The following is a 24034-nucleotide window of genomic DNA, read 5'->3' as shown; positions in this document are numbered from 1 at the left end:
AGTGTCCTTGAATATGTCAGACACTTGTTCCACTTGAACACTAACATCTTGTCTTACACACCAATATGCTCCAAAATAACTGCTCTAGTTTTAATTCTTTATATATACTAGGCCTGTATAGCTATTTCACCCCTTATTATTTCAACTAAATTAAAATATGGCTCTAAAACAAAACAGTATTCTCTTATTCTAAAATAAGAGTGTCCACATACAAGCATGCAGCAAAATAAAAAGGTATGAATTAAAATAGATTTAGTTATTTCAATACATGTAACAAGTATTCCCTAGTCAAGGGAATGTAAAATTTTGGAAAGTTTTCTGAAAAATGACAGGGAAAAAAAAATCTTTAGAGCATCAGAAACCCTTTTTCTTTCTAAGACAACTCAAACGACCAACTGGAATTTTACACACAAAAAGGTCACTTTTCAGACTAAGAAGGAACAGGAGAAATTTTGGCTTAAAGTTTATTTTTTAAAAACTGCTCTTTAACAACACCTGAAAACAAAAGGACAGATTCTAGGTGCCCAATCCAAGAGCTGTAATTGTCTTATTTAATAAAATTTAATGTTTAAGTTGACATAGATAGTCTGTTACTAGCTTATGATATTAGGTAGTAATATATGTTTATGCGTGTGTACACATTTTAAACAAACTCTATTTCTGTTTACATTCACAAAGATTATTATATCAACCTTCATCACCTAGATTTAACTGTTTACATGAAGACTACTATGGGCCAATACCAGAATGGAGGGAGCCAGGGTGCTGAAAAAATGCCATCCTGTGTTTTTAAAAATTCAGAGTTAATTTTTCAAAAGCAACACTGTTTGCATTGTATCAGTCTTCAGCTCATTCAGAAACAGCTAAACAAACTGGAAGATGACGTCAAGCCATTGATTTGGTCACCATTTGTTGACTCCTCTGTACACGTTTTGTTTTTACATAGATTCTTATTTGTATTTTCCTCCTGAAAATGTTAAATACTTTAATTTCAGAATAATACATTTTTAAGTAACAAATCAACAGCAGTAGAGATTTTTTCTAGGTGCCCTTCACAGTGGTATCTCTCTTGTGCCTAAGCACTGTGCAACAATTAAAGATAGCACTGATTGTGTTTTAAATTACAATATTCTCACAGCCGCTGCTCTATTTCAACTGTGATTATCTAAACTCCAGTTGTACAAATTTTATAAGTGTGCCCCAAACCCAAAATTTTGTTTTTCCAAAATTCTGATTATCTGAATTTCAGATATTCTGAACACAGGGCACCTGTCTACAGAAATATATAAACAAAAATACACATGCACAATGCAATTTAAATCTGTGCTGCATGCTTACCCTTACCTTCCAGTTCTATGAGATAGGTATATCTCCATATTATAAATGAAGAGGCTTTCACTAGAGACAAGAACAAAGTTAACATAGACACAATATCATGTATATAACATCCACACAAATATACAGTGTAAAGTATGTTATAATTTAATTTATAAATATTTGCATTGCAGAAGAACATAGAGATTCCAGTAAGGGATCGGGTCTCGAGTATGCTAGGTCTGTAGGCACATCTTGAAAAAAAAGGTCCTGATCCAAAAAGCCTTCAAATTAAGGCTCTGACTCAGAGAAGTGTTTCTATTCAGGAAGGGCACTTAAGCACAGGCTTAACTTATACACATACTTAAAGTCCCACTGTAGTGAAGCTAACCATAAGTGTAACATAAGTGCTTTCCTGAATCAAAAGCACATGCTACAGTGCTGTCCTGAATTGGTGCTAAGCAAGATGGAAAAATTATTTTGCTACTGATAATACAATGGTAGTTCACAACCTAGTACCAGGAGTGATCCTCCTATGTACAGCTATCAAAAAAACCCCAAAAACATCAGATCATGAAAACTCAAAACACCAGCTTCTGTAACCAATGCAAGGTAGCAACCAAGTAGTGCACGTATTTTTGCATAATGGTAGGAACCAGGGTAAAGTGGCACATATCACCAGAGCAAATCCCTACTCTTACGAAATAAATTATGAGCTCTTCAATGCATGACATCTTCATTGTTAAATTCTGGTCTGAAAAATTCACACAGAAAACTGCAGGGAGCTCAGGTTATATATCCTATTGATCCAGGTCTGAGACATCAGATATTTGAAGATCTAATATTTTAGACCACTAAGCATCTCCTCATGCAGAAACAAAGATCCACTAATATTCTAAGTAACTTCTCTCATTTTCTTCTTCTATCAGCTTTCCTCTCTCTCTTACATCAGAAAATGTCAATTAGTAGTACCACCTCCAAGATTAGGCTGCATTATGCTAGGCACCATACCAACATAGTAAGAAACAGTTCCTGCCCTGAGGAACTCAATCTAAATAGACAAGGCAGACAAAGGGTGGCCAGGGAGACGAACAGAGAGGTGAAATAGTTTGCCCAAGGTCACAGAGCAGGTTGGTGGCAAAGCTGAGACTAGAATCCAGGTATCTTGAGCCCCAGTCCAGTGTCCCTAGCTTCTGGCCTACAATTATTAGCATCAGAATCTTACTGGGACCCAACAGGTGGATAATGTAGTATGAACAACTTAGGATCATGAACATAGACATTCTAGTTGCTAACTTGCCCTTGTTAGAAAAAGTGGGCTTGTAAAACTAGTAAAAAGGAAACAAGAAGTAGATGTAAAAATGTCATTTCCCTGTTGTTCCCCATAGACTGCTTTGAATTCAGATAGCAGCATTTTGCACAGAATCCAGTAAGACAGATAAAGGAAGTAGGTTTATAGTTAGGACAGTACATCTATTTAATAACATTCATGTCCCTAGGTGATATGGGAGTAAAATTGAAGTAAATCTGTTGTCTATGTTGCTGTCAGCATTCATTATTTGTATTATCACAGCGTCTAGGACCCCTAGTCAAGGACCAAGTACCCACTGTGCTTGGCAGTGTACAAACTGCTCCTTGGGCAATTCTGCATAAAAAAAAATTAAAATTCTGTATACAATATTTTCAAATTCTGCAAAATTCTGCATATTTTATTTGTCAACATAACACAATATAATCAACCAGTTTAAATTAGTTTGATCATTTATTTCAAAATACCTGTTAGTAAGTATGTCTGTAACAATTCAGACAACAAAAAAGATTCAGAAAATGTTTTTGACAAACAGATTCCTTACTAGGCATATTAATACAGAACTCTGAGTAATAATTCATTTAAACTACAATACAGAACCATATTTCCGCACCCTCCAAAACCGGTGCAAAGGCTGGGGGAAGGTCAGGAGTAACAGAGCAGCTGAGGGAGAGAGAAATAATTGCTGGGAAGGAGCCTGGGTGTGAACTCAGGGGGTTGTTGGGTATTGGGGGGAAGTGTGGAACAGGTTTTGGGTGGGGGTGGAGAGGGATTGTTAGGGAGCTTCCCCCATGCAGACCCTGGCTGATCCCTAGCCTCTCCCATTCAGTCAGTCACGTGTCCCTCCACCCCGACTCAGACACCTATTCCCCCCATCCCCATGTGTCCTTGCACCCCCTTTCCATATGTGTTTCTCCACCTCCACTCAGACACCCACTCTGGCCATACTCATATGGCCCTGAACCCCTCCCCTTATGTGTCTCTATGCCCCCACTCAGCCACCCCTGTCCCTATGTGGCCCTGCACCTCCCTCCCCCCTGTGGCCTTGCACCTCCAGTCTCATTCAGCCCCTGCCCCAGTCTGTTCTCCCCCACTAGCCCTTATGAGGCGCTGTCTGACACTCCCTCCTGCAGCCCCATAACCCGTCTCCTGACCTAGCCCAACAGGCACTGTGAAGAAGGCAGGCTCTTTCTCTGCCCTAGCAGGCTGGGAGCAGCTGCTGTGTTCTAGCGCCACAGCGCACTCTGGTGGGCAAAAGGCAGAACTGAATAACTTTTCAGCAGCAGCTTTTTTCTGCACAAAAATTAAAAATGTGCAGCTCATTAATTATGTTCACATGCAGAATTCCCCCAGGAGTAACAAACACAGAACAAAAGTATTGTTCCTCCCCCAAAGACCATATGATCTACGTACAGAACAAGAGACAGATGGATATAGAAAGACTGCCAGGGGAAATAAGAAACATTGATCAGCATCACAGGCCGTGGTCTCCAGATGTGACACTACACACTCAGTTCAAGGTGTGTATTTAGGACCCTTTATACAGAGAAGGGCATAAAATCTAAACTACTAAAAGGATTATATTAGGCACTAGGCTTGATCCTAATCTCACTTGAGTTAGTGGAAAAACTCCCATTGACTTCAATGGGATTTGGATGAGGCACTAACTGGCCTATTTTATGGGAGAAGTTGTAAATATATCAAACGCTAAACACAAAGCTTAGGTTCTTATGCTAAAAGTAGATACTGAAAGAAATTGGAAATATTTGTCCATGTTCTTTAGCAAACTCTATCAAACCCTTATTAAAATAATTGAGTGTACGTCTCCACAAACATTGGCAAGTGTCAGGAAATATTTCCCCATTGGAGTGGACGATTCTACACTATACATAGGACAAAGAACAAAGGTGTTCTACAAAAGCTTTTTTTAAAAATCCACAGAATTGCAGTGTAGAATCTAGTATGCAGGCCCAACTGAGACACACTCCTTTCTAAAGTAAAATGGCCTCATTATCTGATGTATTGGACAAACTGACTAAACTGAAATAAAATTAGTTTATATGAACTATGAAAATGCAGCCCACAATATGTGCATATAAAAAAACTTCATAAAACTTTAAGATACTATAAAACCAGAAAAGCAAATAGCTGACACACTAAGAAAGAATGCAGTCTCTGTTTCTTTAACCTCAAATAACATCTTCCTGTCAGTGAAAAAGCAAACTCTTCAGCAAATAGACAAGGAATAGAATAGATTAGGCTAGTTAACATTTATTGGCCACATCTAGAAGTATATATTGAAGGGAAAAGAGACATTAGGTAACATCATGTAAGGTGACTAGATATGTTTGTGAATGAGTATCAGAAAAGTTAAGGGAAAAGCATGAAGACTAAAGCCTTGTCTACACTTAAAATTAGATCGACCCACGTATGGTGCTCACACCCCATAGCATGTTAGTAAAGCTGACCTAACCCGCGTGGTGGTGGCATGACCAACAGAAGAATTATTCTATCAACCTAGCTACTGCTGCTCAGGAAGGTGGATTACCTACATCAATGGAAAACCTCTTTCCATCAACATAGGAAGTGTCTACATTATAGCTAAGCTCCGCCACATAATGTAGACATGCCCAAAGTAGACTAATAGCAATGTTTGTTACTATTTGGATATGGCCATTCCAATACCTTATGAGCAATGTAACATTTAATAGTGTTGCCAGCTCATGATTTTATAACAAGTCTCATAATACTTGGTCATCTCCTGCAGGTATATTGTGAGACTCTTAGCTTTCATTAAAAAAAATATTTAAGTGAATTACTACCCCTAAAGAACAAGGAGTCCAGTGGCACCTTAAAGACTAACAGATTTATTTGGGCATAAGCTTTCGTGGGTAAAAAACTTCACTTCTTCAGATGCAGAGAAAAGCTTAAGAACATAAGAATGGCCATACTGGGTCAGACCAAAGGTCCATCCAGCCAAGTATCCTGTCTACAGACAGTGGCCAATGCCAGGTGCCCCAGAGGGAGTGAACCTAACAGGTAATGATCAAGTGATCTCTCTCCTGCCGTCCATCACCACCCTCTGACAAACAGAGGCCGGGGACACTATTCCTTACTCATTCTGGCTAATAGTCATTAATGGACTTAACCTCCATTAATTTATCCAGTTCTCTCTTAAACCCTGTTATAGTCCTAACCTTCACAACCTCCTCAGGCAAGGAGTTCCACAAGTTGATTGTATGCTGTGTGAATAACTTCCTTTTATTTGTTTAAAACCTGCTGCCCATTAATTTCATTTGGTGGCCCCTAATTCTTAGATTATGGGAACAAGTAAATAACTTTTCCTTATTCACTTTCTCCACATCACTCATGATTTTATATACCTCTATCATATCCCCCCCCAGTCTCCTCTTTTCCAAGCTGAAAAATCCTAGCCTCTTTAATCTTTCCTCATATGGGACCTGTTCCAAACCCCTAATCATTTTAGTTGCCCTTCTCTGAACCTTTTATAATGCCAGTATATCTTTTTTGAGATGAGGAGACCACATCTGTACGCAGTATTCAAGATGTGGAAATACCATGGCTTTATATAAGGGCAATAATATATTCTCCGTCTTATTCTCTATCCCCTTTTTAATGATTCCTAACATCCTGTTTGCTTTTTTGACTGCCACTGCACACTGCGTGGACGTCTTCAGAGAACTATCCACGATGACACCAAGATCTTTTTCCTGATTAGTTGTAGCTAAATTAGCCCCCCATCATATTGTATGTATAGATGAGGTTATTTTTCTCAATGTGCATTACTTTACATTTATCCACATTAAATTTCATTTGCCATTTTGTTGCCCAATCACTTAGTTTTGTGAGATCTTTTTGAAGTTCTTCACAGTCTGCTTTGGTCTTAACTATCTTGAGCAGTTTAGTATCATCTGCAAACTTTGCCACCTCACTTTGTACCCCTTTCTCCAGATCATTTATGAATAAGTTGAATAGGACTGGTCCTAGGACTGACCCTTGGGGAACACCACTAGTTACCCCTCTCCATTCTGAAAATTTACCATTTATTCCTACCCTTTGTTCCCTGTCTTTTAACCAGTTCTCAATCCATGAAAGGATCTTCCCTCTTATCTCATGACAACTTAATTTACATAAGAGCCTTTGGTGAGGGACCATGTCAAATGCCTTCTGGAAATCTAAGTACACTATGTCCACTGGATCCCCCTTGTCCACATGTTTGTTGACCTCTTCAAAGAACTCTAATAGATTAGAAAGACATGATTTCCCTTTACAGACACCATGTTGACTTTTGCCCAACAATTTATGTTCTTCTATGTGTCTGACAATTTTATTCTTTATGATTGTTTCAGCTAATTTGCCGGGTACTGATATTAGACTTACCGGTTTGTAATTGCCAGGATCACCTCTAGAGACCTTTTTAAATATTGGCGTTACATTAGCTATCTTCCAGTCATTGGGTACAGAAGATGATTTAAAGGACAGGGTACAAAACACACTTAGTAGTTCCGCATTTTCACATCTGAGTTCTTTCAGAACTCTTAGGTGAATGCCCTCTGGTCCCGGTGACTTGTTACTGTTAAGTTTATCAATTAATTCCAAAACCTCCTCTAGTGACACTTCAATCTGTGACAATTCCTCAGATTTGTCACCTACAAAAGTCGGCTCAGATTTGGGAATCTCCCTAACATCCTCAGCCATGAAGACTGAAGCAAAGAATTAATTGAGTTTCTCTGCAATGACTTTATTGTCTTTAAGTGCTCCTTTTATATCTCAATCATCAAGGGGCCCCACTGGTCATTTAGCAGGCTTCCTGCTTCTGATGTATTTAAAAAAGCTTGAAAACATGAGGCTCAAAAGCCACAAGGCAAATTAAAAATGAATACATTTGGGCTTTTTTAAAGTCTCATTTTTAAGCCACTAAGGATTTTTGAATACTTGTGGTTAGCAATAATGTTTAATATCTCCATTTGTCTCCTCCCATCTCCAATCTGACTGCTCAGATATGAGTGATTTCCTTTTTCTCCTACTTTGATGGGATTAAAAAAAAACAGGAAACCCAGTGATTTTAGGCTTGTCTACACAAACTGGTACCAGTTTAATTCAAGGTGTGCTTTTAATCTGATTTAGTTAAAGCTGTGCAAGTTTGCACATGCATACATACTACTTTCTATTTAATAGTAGCTTATTTGGGGTTTAGTTTAAATCCTGAAAAACAGAGAATAAATTAAACAGAAATACTCAGCTGAACTAAGCATCTAAAATATAAACTTCAATTGACTTAACTAAATTAGTTTTAACACGCACCATTAGTTAAACTGGTATAGCCCTCACCTGAGCTCTTTGGATTGCTCCCTGTCCTTCCAAGTCACATAACCCAGCCCCTCTTACCTACCATATGTGTGACTCTTTCCATGTAACTTCTACCCATACATCCTGCTACTGCCCCATCCATGCCCTTACTGCACGCCCTCCTTCCCCAAGCCCCGCACCCCTCACGAAACCACAACGGCTCAGCGGCTCACCCCTGCACTAGCCCCGCCTCACCCCCGCCGGCGTGCGCTCCCCTTACATAACAGCTTGCACGGGCAAAGGGTGAAGCTTGTGGCTGGCTGGGAGATAGGTCACGTGAGCGGGAGAACCTGGGAGGGAATCGACTAGGTGCGCTAGGCCCAAGTACAGGGTCACGTGACGGCGGCATTCCCCCCCCCTTCCCCTCACGTGACCCGGTTTGTTGTTGCTGCGGTCTCCGCGGGGAGGGTGTCCGCGTGGGCGGTGGCGAGGTCACGTGCAGGGTTTAAATCGCTCCCTGGAGGGAGGGGGGTCGGGAAAAGGGGCCGTGTAACCGAGGCGCTGTTGCGCCGTACTGGGGGAGGCGGCGGTTGCTGCTCCAAGATGGCGGATGAGGAGACTCTGCTTCTCCAACCGCGTAGCGGCCGCTGCGCTGCGGCTGCCGAGCCCCTTCCTAAGCGCCAGCGCCTGGACTCGGAAGACGGCGGCGGGCGGGGCTCGGGGAAGGGCCCAGGCCCAGAACGAGGGGTTGGGACGGCGCCCACCACAGGCTCCGCGACTAGGGCGGCGGCGGTGGTGAGGCTGCAGGGGGAGGGAGCGGCGGGCTGGAGCGGCGGGGAGAACGGGGCCGGGCTGTGGGGCCTGCCCCGCGAGGAGCCGCCTCCGCAGCAGCAGCAGGGGGAGGGGGCGGAGACGGCGCCCAGTGGAGACGCGGTGGAGACGGCCATTGGCTACAGACGGTCGCAGTGTTCACACGGGGCAGCAGAGGCGGCTGCCCCGCATCCCGGTGAGGATCGGCCCCCTTCCTGCTCCCTCCCGCCGCCTGGGGCAGTGATGCCCCCCAACTGCTGCGCACGGCCGGAGGCCGATCGCAGCACAGGCAGGCCTCCCCCAACACTGACAGCTCGGGGGGGTGGGAGGTGGCTACGCTACGAGCCTCCCCCCTTTTGTGTGACACTAGTCACCGATATCCGCCCCCCACCGAACGCACCTGGGCGGACGAGCAACCTGCCCAAACCATCTGCCACGCCCACTCCGGGCTGCGGAGCGTAATTCGCTCTCTCCCCCCGGCCTGGAGAGGCGCAATTAATCTCCAGCCTCTCCTAGCCTCCAAGTCTAACACAGCCTGGTCTTGGTGAGAAGCAAATTAATTCCCCAACTCGCCACTGAATCACCTGCTACACACAGGTGTTGGGTGGCGGAAAGCTGAAGCGTCATGCACTCGCTCGTGTTTGGCGGTACAGAGAGGAGCCAGCCGCGCTTAGCATCCTATCCTCTTGCATCGCTTATTCAGTTGTGTAATTGCTGCCAAACGGCGGTACCTTATTAATCAGCTAAGCTCTTTCTGACTAACCGTTCTACATCTTTTTGGAATCATGCTCAATAGGCTCTTGCCCAGTTTCACCTCTTTGCGCACATATGCTTGCCAAATGCCCTTTGAGTGTGCTCATTGTTGCACACTGATCCCCCAGATGCTGCTATTGTCCTTGCATGGACATTTTGCACATGCTTTTTACATGATTAAGTGTGTGCTGAGCATGTGTATTATTACACAAACATTTTCTGCTTATCTACTTAGGCTTGCAGGTGCAGAAAAGTGGTGTATTTGGCCTCTGGTTTGTAGGGACACTTTACTCTGTGTGGGGATTGTGACAGATTATCTTTTTTCAACTTCTATAATTTTTATGTTCTGTACAATAAACAAATCGCAATAGACATACAAATTACTACAGTGCTTGTGGAACTGTTACACAACGTATATCAAACTTACTAGTAATTTTCTACATTAATATAGCATTACTATAGTAATTTCAGTACTTATTGCTAGATAATTTTGCACGTATTGTGTATAGTATGCATCCATTATTCCCAATTTACCAATTTCAGTTTACCCTCTTAATTCCACATCATTTTCTCTGTTTTATTTCCTGAACTTCTACAAGGAGATTGATTTAAGTCTTGTTGTAAACAAATTTCTTAGCAGCACTATCTTTAGTTATTAAAAGTGACAGTTTTAAAAATTCAGTTTTCTTGTCACTATTTGTATTTTGTTTCCTTTTTGTATTTGGTTTACTTTCAATAACTTGTTTCTTGAAAATAAATTTCATATGAGATATTCTTCATTGAGCATGTGTCAGGCCAGCTCCTTCTGTAATTGGCCCCAGTGCTGAGAGCTATGGATGAGAATCCATGATTCAATAGGCATACATACCTTTCTGAAAACTGCACTGCTTGAGTAATCCCCTGACTATGCAAGGGGTGGCATAGTTAAACAGTTGTTTAAACTGCCTGTCTATGATGAGAAGTATTGTTGAGGGTCTTCAGAGGGTCCAAACTGTTAACAATGTAGGCCCTGACCCTTCAAACACTTCCTTAACTTTATTCATGTGAAACATCTCATTGAAATTAATCAGCCCCTTGGTGGACATTAAGGAGCATGTACCAAATCCTACATCTTGTGTACGCTAATGTATACCAACTATCAAGTCTTCTGTTTCTTTGTGGGATTTGTACTCTGATTTATGCATAAAGATTTGAGGTCATAGTGAAAACTGTCCAAACACATAAGAAAAGACACCAAGGGGAGAGATTACCAAAATAGCACTCATAGTTTTAAAAACTTTTACAAATTAAAATTTGGTCTCTTGTTCTTATTCACAATAGAGCTTTAAATATAATCTGTAAAGGGAGATGGAGTTAGGGGTTTTTACTGCTTTTTTTTCCTGTATAAAGGGTACCTGCTGTGTGTGGTTTAAAAAAAAAATCAAGCAGAAAACACAAGAAAATGAGGGTTTACCTAGCTTGGAAGAATATGGCCTTATCCAGAATAAGATAAAGAAACTGAAGTTTTTGGTTTTTCTTTTTTTAAGCAATGAGGAGTGGGTTCCACTTATTTTCCCTTGTTCTTCAACTTAATAATCAGACATGTTAGATGTGGTCTCCCCTGGTTTTGTTGGAGATCTTAGGTTCTAATGTATTTGGAAAGCCTAGTCACCCCCTTAGGTTTTAACTCAACTCAGTTAGCACTATTAAAGTCAGCATGCCTTGTAAGAACAGTTCAGGGAAGACATGTTTGCTAAAGCATTCTGATGTACTTTTAAATCCTAGTCTAGATAAGGAACTAATGGTGAACTAATGCAATGTTGACTTCTTTGGATTCAAGAAAACAAAGTGGGAGTTGAGAGAGGAAGGGATTTTTAGTATGAGTGTTCTAAAACTCTCCACATCTTTCTTTTTGGTGTGTGGTGTGGGTTTTTTTGTTTTTGTTTTTTTGAGGGTTGAGAATTAACACCTATAACTTCAGTGATTAACATTTTATAAAATTAAACTTGCCACCCATCACCATCCCATGGAGATCTGACCTTTAACAAAATAAATCATTTGAAATATCCAGTAAAACTAGGGAAGACCAAACTTGATATTTCAAAGTTGTTTTTTTTTAGGCAAGTGGGAACTTACCCCCACACCTCCTTTTTTTTTTTTTTCCCCTAACTAGCAAAACTCTTTTTCAACTTCTCGGTAAAAGGCTGGATTAAAAAAAAAATCCTTTTGCAGGTAATTGCTAAAGCTATGGTAACATTTCAGCCTTTTATAATGATGTTTCTGCTTAAAATGGAGTCTTGTGTCTTAAGAATAATACATTGTTGTTGTTGTTGTACTATCTTGCAGATGACATCCTTTTTAGTGATGAAATCATAGCCAATGGTTTCCATTCCTGTGATAGTGATGAAGATGACAGAGCCTCACGTGCTAGCTCTAGTGACTGGACTCCAAGACCACGTATAGGTAGAAGTTTATATAATGTATCATTTCCAAGATTCTTTACTTTTAACTGTTTTTTGATGTCTGACCTTTTAATATTGATTATCCTCTTCCTATTGCAAGAGTCCACTAGGCTATTTTGACACTATTGTATTATACTTTTCTGGAGGTTGCAGTTGTGGGCAGTATATTGTTCAAGTCTGGATGGTTAAAGGTGAACAGAAGAAATTCCTTAGCCTTCTTACTATAAAGCAGTTATATATATATATAGTATACTATAGTGTGTGTGTATATATATATATATAGTATACTATAGTGTGTGTGTGTGTGTGTATATATATATATATATATATATATACACACACATACACACTATAGTATTTTTTATATATATATATATATATATATATACTATAAAATATATTATATGGCATCTTTCAAACATCTCATCATATAAAAATATGCACTTCAGCCAATTTAGATTTATTGCCAAATACTGTCTACCAGCACTTCCAAATCAAGATTTTAGTACATCTTCTTTCCTGAAAACATGGTCCAAAATGTTGGAAGCATTATACAGAATGAGAGTTCTTAAAAGAAAACATACTTTGGGAATTAGGGTTCTAATATGTGATTTTTTTTGTACAGTCTTCAAGCATAATAAGAGATGGGATTTTATGTCAACAGAAGCCCTGCCCTGGCAAATCTGTCTGGTAGGATTTTCTAGATAACTCAGTAAGAATTTATCTATCTTTAGTGAACAAACAGCACCACTACATCTGAGTCTAATAGTCTGTTTTATATAGATAAGGGCCGTTGATTAAAAGGCTCTTAATTGGGTTAGTAAGATAGAAGAGTAGTAACAGTCAGCTAAAACGTCTAAAGAATTTTCCTTGATTCAGAATATTAAGTCAGATTTTATACTTTGTTTTTCTATAATAGGTCCCTACACTTTTGTTCAACAACATCTCATGATAGGCACAGACCCACGGACGATTCTGAAGGATTTGCTACCAGAAACAATCCCTCCTCCTGAACTGGATGATATGACTCTGTGGCAGATTGTTATAAACATTCTTTCAGAACCACCGAAAAGGAAAAAACGAAAAGATATTAATACTATTGAGGATGCTGTGAAATTTTTACAAGAGTGCAAGAAAATAATTGTCTTGACTGGAGCTGGGGTATGTATGTCTAAAATATGTTAGTGTGAAAATAAATGGATAACTACTTAGGTTCCGATCCAACAACTTACTGCAGGCTGCATTCATGCAGAGCCACACTGAAGTCAGTGGTGCTCTGAATGGGTACAGCAGTGCACTTGGACACTAAATCACAGGATCAGGGCCTAAACTTAGAATTGATCAGCTAAATTTAATTTTACAGATCTTGTATACTGGAGAAATAAAACTTGCTCAATATTATGCCTTAGCTTAGACAACTGTATTCTAACTTGTCTAGCATCTAAAGGCAACAGATGTAAATTTTTTTTTTATCCCTAGTTACCTGTTCCACAATACTAATTTTCTGTCCCCATCTTAGTATCTGTTTCAGCAACACAGAGATTTTTCTATTGCATTACTTTGGGCCTGCTATAACTTCCATTGGATGAAATATCTAATATCCTGTTAATTTAGATGGAAGTTGGATTGATCTTTCTTTGTTAGAACATTGTATCTGATCATTTGGTTGCACCCTAAGAAGTAAACACAGTACATATCGCTACAGTCAAAAGTTATTACATTTGTGTTTTTCTGCATACCAATCATGTCATGGCACAGAAGTCAAGGAATATTGCTTGCTTAGTTTTGTTCCTGTTGTAACATGACTGGCTCAAGAGAGAACAGATGTGATTGTTACCTCTTCGCCCCTAAAATGGAGTGCAATCAGAAGTAAGAGATGAGCAATTTGAGACAAACCAGTGTTCCCATAAGAGAAGGAAGCAGCCCTGGTACTGCCTTGTTTTATTCAGCCTGTAATTGCTATTAAGCCCTCAAATCGAAAAATTTTGGCTTGAGAAATCATGATTATACTTATTCAAGTAATAGCATACATCCTATCTTAATTTGGTGCTCAATTTTTTAAAAAAAACCTAATATTTGCCTAGCGTAAATAAAGTAATGTTAATAAGCTGATCTGCTACTATAGTAATACATTTAAAAAGGATGAATCTTCTTGTTTACAACTACTGTGGGAGATCAATGAATTTCATTTTAGGAAACCAAATTCAGTGTTCTTGTTTTAGGTCTCTGGTTACTTGTATTTACAAAAATTTTAATGCAGTACTAAATATATATATATTCAATAGTGTTCTATTAAACTGCTGGTCCCTGACATGTAAATTGCTGTACAGCTTTTTGTGACCTCAAAGCTAAATTAATGTTCACCCTCTTTTCCTGAACATTCATAGGGAAACTTTACATTGCTCTGTCAAAAAGGAGTCTATAAAGTAGACATGGGTTATTCAAATTGCCTTTGTTCTCATTCTTTGATATTAAAAGTTGGTAACACACACATGCTTAATTCTCAAATATAGCATATGCTAGCAAGCCATCATATCCAAATATACAGTTGATTTCAGGCTACAAATTGTAAACCTGTATTTCAGGTGTCTGTTTCTTGTGGAATACCTGACTTTCGATCAAGAGATGGCATCTATGCACGCCTTGCAGTAGATTTTCCAGACCTTCCAGATCCTCAAGCAATGTTTGATATAGAATACTTCAGAAAGGATCCAAGACCATTTTTTAAATTTGCAAAGGTACTGTATTCTAACTGCTTTTATTATTTTGGACAGTAAAGATATGCCTCTGTCAGAAACAGAAGATAGTTCTGCCTTTGCTTTTTCTTCATGAACGAGGACAAATCCTAAAGCTACTGAATTTATCTTAATGAGGAATGGCCTTAGTCACCAGTAATGAAGTGAAACTGAGTAAGGCCATCCCTCATTAAGATAAAGTAAGAGGCCAGTATTAGAGAGTTAACAAATTTCACTATTCTCAGTATTATGTATCTCATCCTAGGTAAAGCCATATGTTGGCTTCAATAGGAATATTTATAATTTAAAAAATAAAAGGTAAAATATTGCTAATTTTATAATACTCTGTTTTTGTAATAGGGATACTAACACAACCTTTTCTAATTTGGGCTCTTATTTCAGGAAAGGTATTGGAAAATATGTTTACCAAGGATGTGATTATCTAGGTGGCATGTTTCGTTATCAAGTAATGGCACAAAAACTCTTAATAGGTGTTGTCCTCTGAAGAGAAACGAGGAACATGAGGGACTCTTGGCAGCACATGAGTGTAATTAACATGTATTCAGAGACCTATTTGACATGCTTATTACACCTGGCAACGTAACAAGTTCATAGCATACATTCAGACTAAACCAGGGGACATAAAATCCAGTAGAGGAGGAAGTCTTCATATACTGACAGAATTGTTTGGGCTTTTTATGTAGCTCCTTCTGCAAGCATAAAGATGTCTTAAAGAATTAAACAATACAAACTGTATATTGGGATCACTTCTGTCACACATTGGATGGGATGCAGTAGCTTTTTAGAACAATGCCAGTGAAGCTAAATAGTTTTAGGAAAAAGAGGATATCTAACTGAGATCTTATGAAAACTCAGATGCAGAAGCAAAATGCAATTATATCTAGAATTTCCTCAGAACATTAACTACTCCATCAAAAACAAAATGAAATACCATGAGATCTCTAGGGAGTGGTAAGGACCTTTTGAAACATAGCACCAGCATTAACATGGTGCATCCCACTAAAGCACTGTTTAGTACTAACTGAGAGGTTGGAGAAGAAACATCACATCCTGCAGCATCTTGGTTTTCCTGGAAGTCTCCCATCCAAATACTAATCCAATCATGTCTTTTAGATACCCAGGAGCTCACTGATTCCTTCAGTATCTACAAAATTCACCCCTGCCCCACTGCTAAAATCCTTGTCTGTGCATCTCTCAGAACAATTACTGTAATTTTTTCCCTTTTTTCTTCTTTACCTCCAGTCAGCTCAATATTTTGCTACCAAAATAATCACTCCCTACTCCTTCCACCGTTGCGTCACCCTTTTCCCCCCCCCCCCCTCTTCCCCCTTCACTCTATCTATGGCTTTCTATATTCTATCAAATTCTTTATTCCTATCATTAGGGCCTTGTATAGTCTTGCACCAACCTACATTTCTGGTCTTACTGTGCTCTACTCACCCTACTTTTCCTATATTCTTTCTAATATACTCACCCCTAGTTTTTCTTGCTTTTCTACCTTCTCTATCTCCTTCTGCCCATTGGCTTTGTGCCTTTATATACCATGCTGCTTCTGTTTCTCTCTCCTCTTATACCACTCCTCCTCCTTTAAAATCATCTCAAACGTTTATTCCTTTTTTCTTCTCATTAATAATCTCAACATGCTCCTTTCCCCTAAACTGTTTGTCTGTATCTTATTTTATTTGGCTTATAAATATTTGGGGGCAGGGGCTAGATCTCATCTAAACTTGTAAAGAGCAATGTAAATTAACTGCACTAGATAACAGTTTAATAATAGCCATCATAGCCTGATCATAATCTGTGATGTAATTTAAGGTCATCAGTGCCCATTGCTGCAATTTAGATGCAGATGTCCTTTCTGATGGGTATCAACTTTATGAATCACTTTCCCTACTTACTAATTTGCCTCTGGTGGTATGGAAGGTTACACAGCAGTCAAAGGTAGATCTGGCACAAAGAGAAGTTAAATGAACAGTTTACTGATGTGTATGTACAGAACTTCTGGTTTTCTGTTTAAACTAATTTCTTTTAGTAAAAATCTGAAATTATGGTCAGTGTTTACCATTAAATATATCTTCCTTGTTATTTGAGGGAAAAGGCTACCTTTTCTCTTAAGTGTATATGGGGATGTTCCAGTGGACATAGTTTGATTTAAAATAACTTTAAACATTTACATAGCTGTGTTACTAATAACACTTTAGTCTATTAAAACTGGTGCTGCTGTTTTTATTCATATTTCATTCAGCTTGGAGAATGAAAATAGACAATGCAAAAACCTTTCAATAAATTGTAAATATAGAATATAAACTACCTGGCAGGGTCTGTTTTAATTATTTTTCTTTTGTCTTATCAAAGAAACAATTATGGTGACAAAATCAACTATCAGTGAAAACTGGGCATATTACATGTAGATCTCTTGTATAGTTTTCAGTACTACAGTACAAAATCATAGAATGAGACTTTAGACACCAGGAATGGAAGGGAAATTCTAAAAAGCATAGAATCATAGGACTGGAAGTGACCTTGAGAGGTCTAGTTCAGTCCCCTGCTCTTATGGCAAGACTAAGTATTATCTAGACCATCCCTGGCAGGTGTTTGTCTAACCTGCTCTTTAAAATCTCCAGTGATGGAGATTCCACAACCCACCTACGCAATTCATTCTAATGCTTAACCACCCTGACAATTAAGAATTTTTCCTAATGTCCAACTTAAATCTCCCTTGCTGCAATTTAAGTCCATTACTTCTTGACTTTTCCTCAGAGGTTAAGAAGAACAATTCTTCTCCTTCCTACTTGTAACAACCTTTTGTGTACTTGAAAACTGTTATGTCCCCTTTGTCTTCTCTTTTCCAGACTAAACAAACCCAATTTTTTTTCCCACTCTTCCCTTATAGGTCTCATTTTCTAGACCTTGAATCATTTTTGTTGCTCTTCTCTAGACTCTCCTCAGTGTGTCCACATCTTCCCAGAAATGTCGCACCCAGAACTGCACACAATACTCCAATTGAGGCCTAATCAGTGCAGAATTACTTCTCATGTCTTGTCTTGTATTAGCAAGAGTGTTGTAACCATCTCGGAATTATGTTTGGTGTGTCTCATATTTAGCTTGTGGTCCACTTTGACCCCCAGATCCCTTTTGCAGTACTTCTTCCTAGGCTGTAATTTCCCTTGTTATATGTATGCAACTGATTGTTCCTTCCTAAGTGGAATACTTTACATTTGTCCTTTATTGAATTTCATCCTATTTACTTCAGACCATTTATCCTGTTTGTCCAGGTCATTTTGAATTATAATCCTATCCTCCAAGGCACTTGCAACCCTTCCCAGTTTTGTATCGTTTTCAAACTTTAAGTGTACTCTCTTTGTCATTATCTAAGTCATTGGTAAAGATATTGAACAGAACTGGACCCAGAACTGATCCCTGCGGGACCCCACTTGTTATGCCCTTCCAGCATGACTGTGAACCACTGATAACTACTCTCTGGGAACGGTTTTCCAACCAGTTATGCACTCACCTTATAGTAGCTCCATCTAAGTTGCATTTCCCTAGTTTATGAGAAGGTCATGCGAGACAGTATCAAAAAGTTTTACTACAGTCAAGATGTACCGCTTCCGCCTATTCGTGAGGCTTGTTCCTCTGCCAAAGAAGGCTATCAGGTTGGTTTGACATGATTTGTTCTTGACAAATCCACGCTGACTGTTACTTATCACCTTATTATTTTCTAGATGTGTGCAAAGATCTTTCATAGAATAGAATATCAGGATTGGAAGGGACCTCAGGAGATCTAGTCCAACCCCCTACTCAAAGCAGGGCCAATCCCCAGACACACTTTTTGCCCTAAATCCCTCAAGGATTGAACTCACAATGCTGGGTTTAGCAGGCCAATGCTCAAACCACTGAGCTATGATCTATCTTGTCCTTCAAGATAAGAGATTTTAGGAGACAGAGCTTAACCTAAGAGTCAAACTTTATAGTTACATGCATTATAAAAAGCTATTTTCATAGGAATGATATAAATAGAAAATAGCTTTCTTGGTTTCTTCACCTGTAAATGCTTGGTCTTGAAGAATTTCACACTGTATTTACTATTTCAAGATTACAGGCTCCATTCCAATTCAGCAGTGATAGTGGTTGAATAGAATTTGAAGTAACTTAAATAGATTAAGCATTTGAAAGATCTTGAGAAGCTGTTGCAACTAAGGCAGCTTCCTGCTTTCCAGAGTTACAGTGACTTAGAGGCATATGGCAAAACTAAAGAATGAATACAAGTTGAGAGCAGGATGCTGATATTCTCTATTTTTATAGAAGGAAGCTCCACAAACCCACTCAATATCCAGCAGATAGCTGTTGCTTTCCTGGTATTAATTTTTCAAGAATGACTGATTTTTCTCATTCACATTACTGATGTGTCAGAACTATTGTTTGTCCCAAGCCTAAGATTCAACTCCAGTTTCCTTATCAAACTTTTCGTCAGAGTTCTGATACTTAAACAATCTGATAGCATTTGTGGTAGCAAATGCTATCATTAAGGTTACATTACATTTAAAAAACCAAGTTTTTCCCTTGTTCATAATTTTTCACAAAAAAAAACCAACAAAAAAAATCTCCTTTTGGTCTGTATCAGAAACTAGTATTCCAGATTTTAGTAGAAACCTTTCAGTAGTGAACAATGGTCAAAATGCAGCAATTGAGATAAGGGTTGGATTTGAAAGAAATGGGACCATGGGAAGGGAATAATTACAATAACTGCTCAACTAATTGGCACTGATATTTTGCTCTCCAAATAAGAGGAGTCTCCGTGCTTGCAATGGTTTATTGTATATCTTTCTATATGATGCTGGATCAGGAACTAAAAATGTTGCTCTAGCATTTATTTACACATCCTAATGTAATTCTCAATTCTGCAGGAAATATATCCTGGACAGTTCCAACCATCTCTCTGTCATAAGTTCATAGCTTTGATGGACAAAGAAGGAAAACTACTTCGCAACTATACTCAGAACATTGACACACTGGAACAGGTTGCAGGAATCCAAAGGATAATTCAGTGTCATGGTCAGTGAAACTTTAAAACTACTGCATTTTTCTAGAAATGTACATTCATAAAAGATATAATACAAGTAATCTCTTGGAATATTTTCCTTTGCTACTTGAAGTAGTACATTAGGTGTTGCAATTATCCCAAAACCACGTGTGAAACTCAGGAAATCCAGAGTAACATAGTTGTATTTCTTTTAAGTTTAACCTTTAAAGTATTGAAATGCTTAGTTGATTCACCCACACTATCTTAGCACTGCCCTGTAATGACTCCATACTGTAATGCCCATATGATTATGTTAAAGGCATTTTAGTGTTTGTATTCCCATATTATATTAAACTGATTTTTAAAGATTTTTAAAAATGAGTTTTTGAGGGAGTGGGGGGTTTCTTCATTGTGACACTACAGGGCAAAGTAATGGTTGTGAGAAAAGAGCTGAATTATATGATTGATTTGTCTGTCGTACTACAAGCCTAGCTTGAACAATAAATATAGTGGCTAAATCTGTGTTAAAAATACAAAGTAAAAATACACAAGGCTGTCGTAAGAGGTTATAAACAACAACAAAATGGTGAACCATAAAACTGATAGTGTGTCCTGTGTGGCTTCCCTAAATGGTAAGATAAGTATCATATGGTCTCTTCTAGCATGGATGGTTCTGCATCTTAAAATCTTGAATAAAAAAAAATCAGTTACTAGAAGGCATAATTCTGAAAAACAGCCAAATGTCTGGAAGAAAAATGAAACCTTAAACATAAGATCTATGATTTTGAGCTGTAGCCAGTACCATTTTATATTCCGTTTCATAAGATGTATACAATCTCTCTCCCCCCACCCCTTTTTATTAAAACCCTGGACTATTGGCTAAGAAAAATACATACAGCTTTTTGTTTTTTAAATCTCTTAGCAGGGGAAAAGTGGCAGTTAAAAATGACTAAGCCCAAAAAAATGAATGAAAACTTTTTGGGACAAAAAACAGTGGGGAAACTGTAGGGATCTTTCACTTACCAGCTAAACCCAGATTTGAATCTTTCAGATGCCTAACTGTGTTTGATGAAGATGCACATCAACGTTAAGGAAAAAAATACAGCAACTTTTCATTGTTTAAACAGATAAAATAGTGAATGTTAATTTAAAGATTTAATCTCCTACTCTTTTCTTTTCACTGTTTTCTATTTGAAAATATTTTGCACTAAATATTTGACTAAACCCTACTGGTAAATTATCATTTATACATGTGCCATAGGTTGTAGAAGTGAATAAACTAATATCCAGTTCGGATTTTGGTAAAGAGGAAACCTGTTTCTTTTCTACCTATTCACTGTACTCTATCACACCCACCAAAACTGGAGAGGGAAAGCTGTGTATGGATTCTAACTTCACAGGTTAGATTCACCCAAGCTGCCACATGGAGGTTTAAATTGCATCTCTCTGCACCACCCTGGCCCCCGGTTTCTCATTGGAGATTTGCTTTTAGGAAGGTCAGCTGCTATATCTGCTGCCTGCCTTCCCTTTGGATTCTGCTTGATCTAAGGAGGGAGCAGCTGTAAATTGCTGTCAGGATCTCTGCCAATGGAAGTTAAGTTAATGTGTGAATTCCTTACCTCACTTCCCTAAGCAGAAGAGAAATTAAAGCAGTCTTCTGACACCATAACCTTAATCTCTATCTTCTCAGCAGAATTTTTTGCTCATAGGGGCTTCTCCCACGATTTGGTGGAAGAATCTGAATCCACTTTAGATGTCAGATGGGAAAATCATGTTTCTCTGGATTTGCTTTTCACTCTGCTGGTATTAATTATCTCCTGTACTCCTTGGTACTGTTTCTTATTCTGTTAGTAATCGTGCACAAAGTCAGACCACTTCAACCTTACATTTTTTAAATACTGTCCATATTCACTTGTTCAGTATATTTTCAGGATTTTTTTTTTTTAAAATAAAGGAACAGCTGGATTTCTAATAAAGGCTGTGAGCCCCTTTACTCTTTCTTGGGGTCATACATAAATTACAAACAGTTCCCAGATCCTGGTCTTTCTCCCAGTCTAAGACAGAAGGGTTATGCCTCTCTTCGAACAAAAGTGGCAGTTCAGACTCCTCCATAAGGATTCTGTCTTCCAGCCAGATAGACTTTGCTAGTGCAAACAAAATAACAGTTCAGTACTATATATTGCAGTCTGAACTTCTAAAGCTAAAGTTCGGAGGAGCACGTGGCAAGAACTTCCCCTACTCTTCCTTAAGTGGCAGAAATTTCAAGGGCATTGTTCCTCTCAGATCCCCTGACAAACATTTGCCTGTACTTGTTCCACCCTCCCTTCTTATGGTAGATCAAGGAAACTAGTTGCAAAAAAGGTGCTCTGCCTTCATCAAGATGCTCAAGAACCATGAGGTGTGCCACAGTAGTTCCCATTTCCCAGACCCTTCTCTGCTGGAGGAAGGGGCTGAGAATCTGGATGGCTGCTTGGGATCTGTGCTTTTCCCCCTGCACCAGTACTACTATAAGCACTTCTACGAGGGCAGCTCTTTAGCTGTCAGGATTCAGTAAACTGAATGACCCATGCTTGCCAATAAAAAAAAAACTTCAGGAGTATGTCCAAAAATGCCCCTGATTCCCTAGTAAGCTGTAAAGGGAAATGTTTCAGCTTCTTAACTGAGTCACTTGGCAAGGAGTCTGGCATCCTTTCTATTCTTACTCTACCTAAGAGCAAGATTTTCGTTCTCCTGGGGATATTACATTGCATTTGCACTCCTGCTTTTTATCGTATGAGGAGGAGTGCTGGAGTTAAACATTCAGCCTTGCTCCCAAGAAGGCTAAGACCAAAACATATAAGAAAAGAGGACATGTGCCCATCTTTCCTCCAGAGGAAATACTCCATCTGATATCCAGGGAACTAGGTCATGTTGAAGTGGATCTTATTGCACCCAGTCAACACAAAGGGGAGGGAACTAGAACAGGGAAGCAGACTAAAAATCACTATATGCCTTTTCCCCTCCCACTCCTTGTACTATGAAGAGTGATTCAGAAAATGGAGGCAGCAGTAATAGTTACTGTCCACCTCCAACTGGCCAAGAAAACTGTGGTAGTTGGACATAATATAGCTGGCGCACTGCCACTTCATCTTCCAAGAAAACAGGATCTTCTGTCCCAGAAACCACTACTGGAGCCTGACAGCCTGGCAAAGTTCAAAACAAGATGGGATACTTGTTCAAAATAATCTCTCCTACACTCATTCAAGCTTTCCACCCCTTTGATCTATGGAAGAGTTTGGAGAAAGTTTTCATACTAGTGTCAAGGTAAAAACATCACAAAACTAAGCATTTTACTTCTTACAAGGTCTAGAGTTGGTCCTCAAACATCTTGCAACCCAGTGTTGTAAACATGGGTTCACAAAAGTCTGGTAGATTACCTGTGTTCCTAGACCACCATGCCTACCCAAATCAGCAGTTAGGTATATTTGCCCTTCTGTATTATAAGCTCTCGCAACCCATACATTTGAACCTATGGAATCCAATTCTCTGTATTTTCTTTTCATAAAGACAAGCTTGTAGGCCACAATTAGGATGACAAGAAGAGTCTCAAATCTTTTGAATGCAGTAAGACTCATAATCAAGATTGATTTCTGTGAGTTGTAAAAGGAAGTGTTATTCTTCCTTCATTCTACCCAAAGTGTCAACAGGTATAAGGAAAAGCATGGCATGTGCTAAATGCGTGAAGTGTAGTTGAAATATACTGCAGTAGAATTTTTCAATGAAGTTGAACGTTGGCTTGTATCTTCAACTGGTGTAAATTGATGTAGCTCCAGCAAAGACAATGGGGCCACGTCAGTTTACACCAGCTGAGGATCTGGTCCACAAGTAAGGGTGGCAATACCATAGCTCCCCTTGCAACCCACCACAGCCTCCTTTTGGGTTGGGATCCCCACTTTGAGAAATGTTGGTTTCCCCCATGAAATCTGTATAGTATAGAGTAAAAGGATACAAAAGACCAGATTTCACAGTCCGTGACGTGTTTTTTCACAGCCATGAATTTGGTAGGGCCCTATTTATAACTACTACTTTGCGAGGAAATTGAACACTTTATTCTCCTTACTGACTGCTGCATCCCAAGTATTTCTGTTTAGAAAAAAGAGATTCAAAATGGAAAACTAGTTTCCTGATTACTTTTCAGTAACTAATCCTGTGCACATACCTTAGTCTGAACTACAAGAAATTCTCCAGCTATCTGTATGAACGCATCTTCAGGTTTCCTGTATATAGTTAGCTCTGCTTAAATAAAGTAGTAGTATTGTTATATTCTCATCTACTAAAA

General features: G+C 39.0%; 2 protein-coding genes across 8 annotated transcripts in view; one reads left to right on the top strand and one right to left on the bottom strand.

Annotated features, from left to right (window-relative positions):
• DNAJC12 (DnaJ heat shock protein family (Hsp40) member C12) overlaps positions 1–9423 on the bottom strand; it is a 37841-nt gene extending 28418 nt beyond the window's left edge. Inside the window, exon 1 of one of the 7 annotated variants that reach the window (XM_039546960.1) lies at positions 9328–9423. The gene's annotated coding sequence lies outside the window, so the exon portion shown is untranslated. Of the gene's footprint in view, positions 1–1344; positions 1399–7948; positions 8081–8188; positions 8348–9143; positions 9277–9327 lie in introns of those variants that run through there. The other 6 variants (XM_039546957.1, XM_039546955.1, XM_039546956.1 and 3 more) reach the window with 6 other exon arrangements.
• SIRT1 (sirtuin 1) overlaps positions 8393–24034 on the top strand; it is a 28938-nt gene continuing 13296 nt past the window's right edge. The window contains exons 1-5 of the mRNA XM_039546954.1: positions 8393–8939; positions 11822–11938; positions 12857–13098; positions 14523–14675; positions 19601–19748. Coding sequence (XP_039402888.1) covers positions 8537–8939; positions 11822–11938; positions 12857–13098; positions 14523–14675; positions 19601–19748 — 1063 coding nt within the window. The 5' untranslated portion in view covers positions 8393–8536. The remainder of the gene's footprint in view (positions 8940–11821; positions 11939–12856; positions 13099–14522; positions 14676–19600; positions 19749–24034) is intronic.

Source organism: Mauremys reevesii, linkage group 7 (genome assembly GCF_016161935.1).
Source record: "Mauremys reevesii isolate NIE-2019 linkage group 7, ASM1616193v1, whole genome shotgun sequence".
In the NCBI taxonomy this organism is placed as follows: Eukaryota; Metazoa; Chordata; order Testudines; family Geoemydidae; genus Mauremys; species Mauremys reevesii.
The sequence above is the reverse complement of the archived record's forward strand: the minus strand, read 5'-3'. Positions and strand labels throughout refer to the sequence as shown.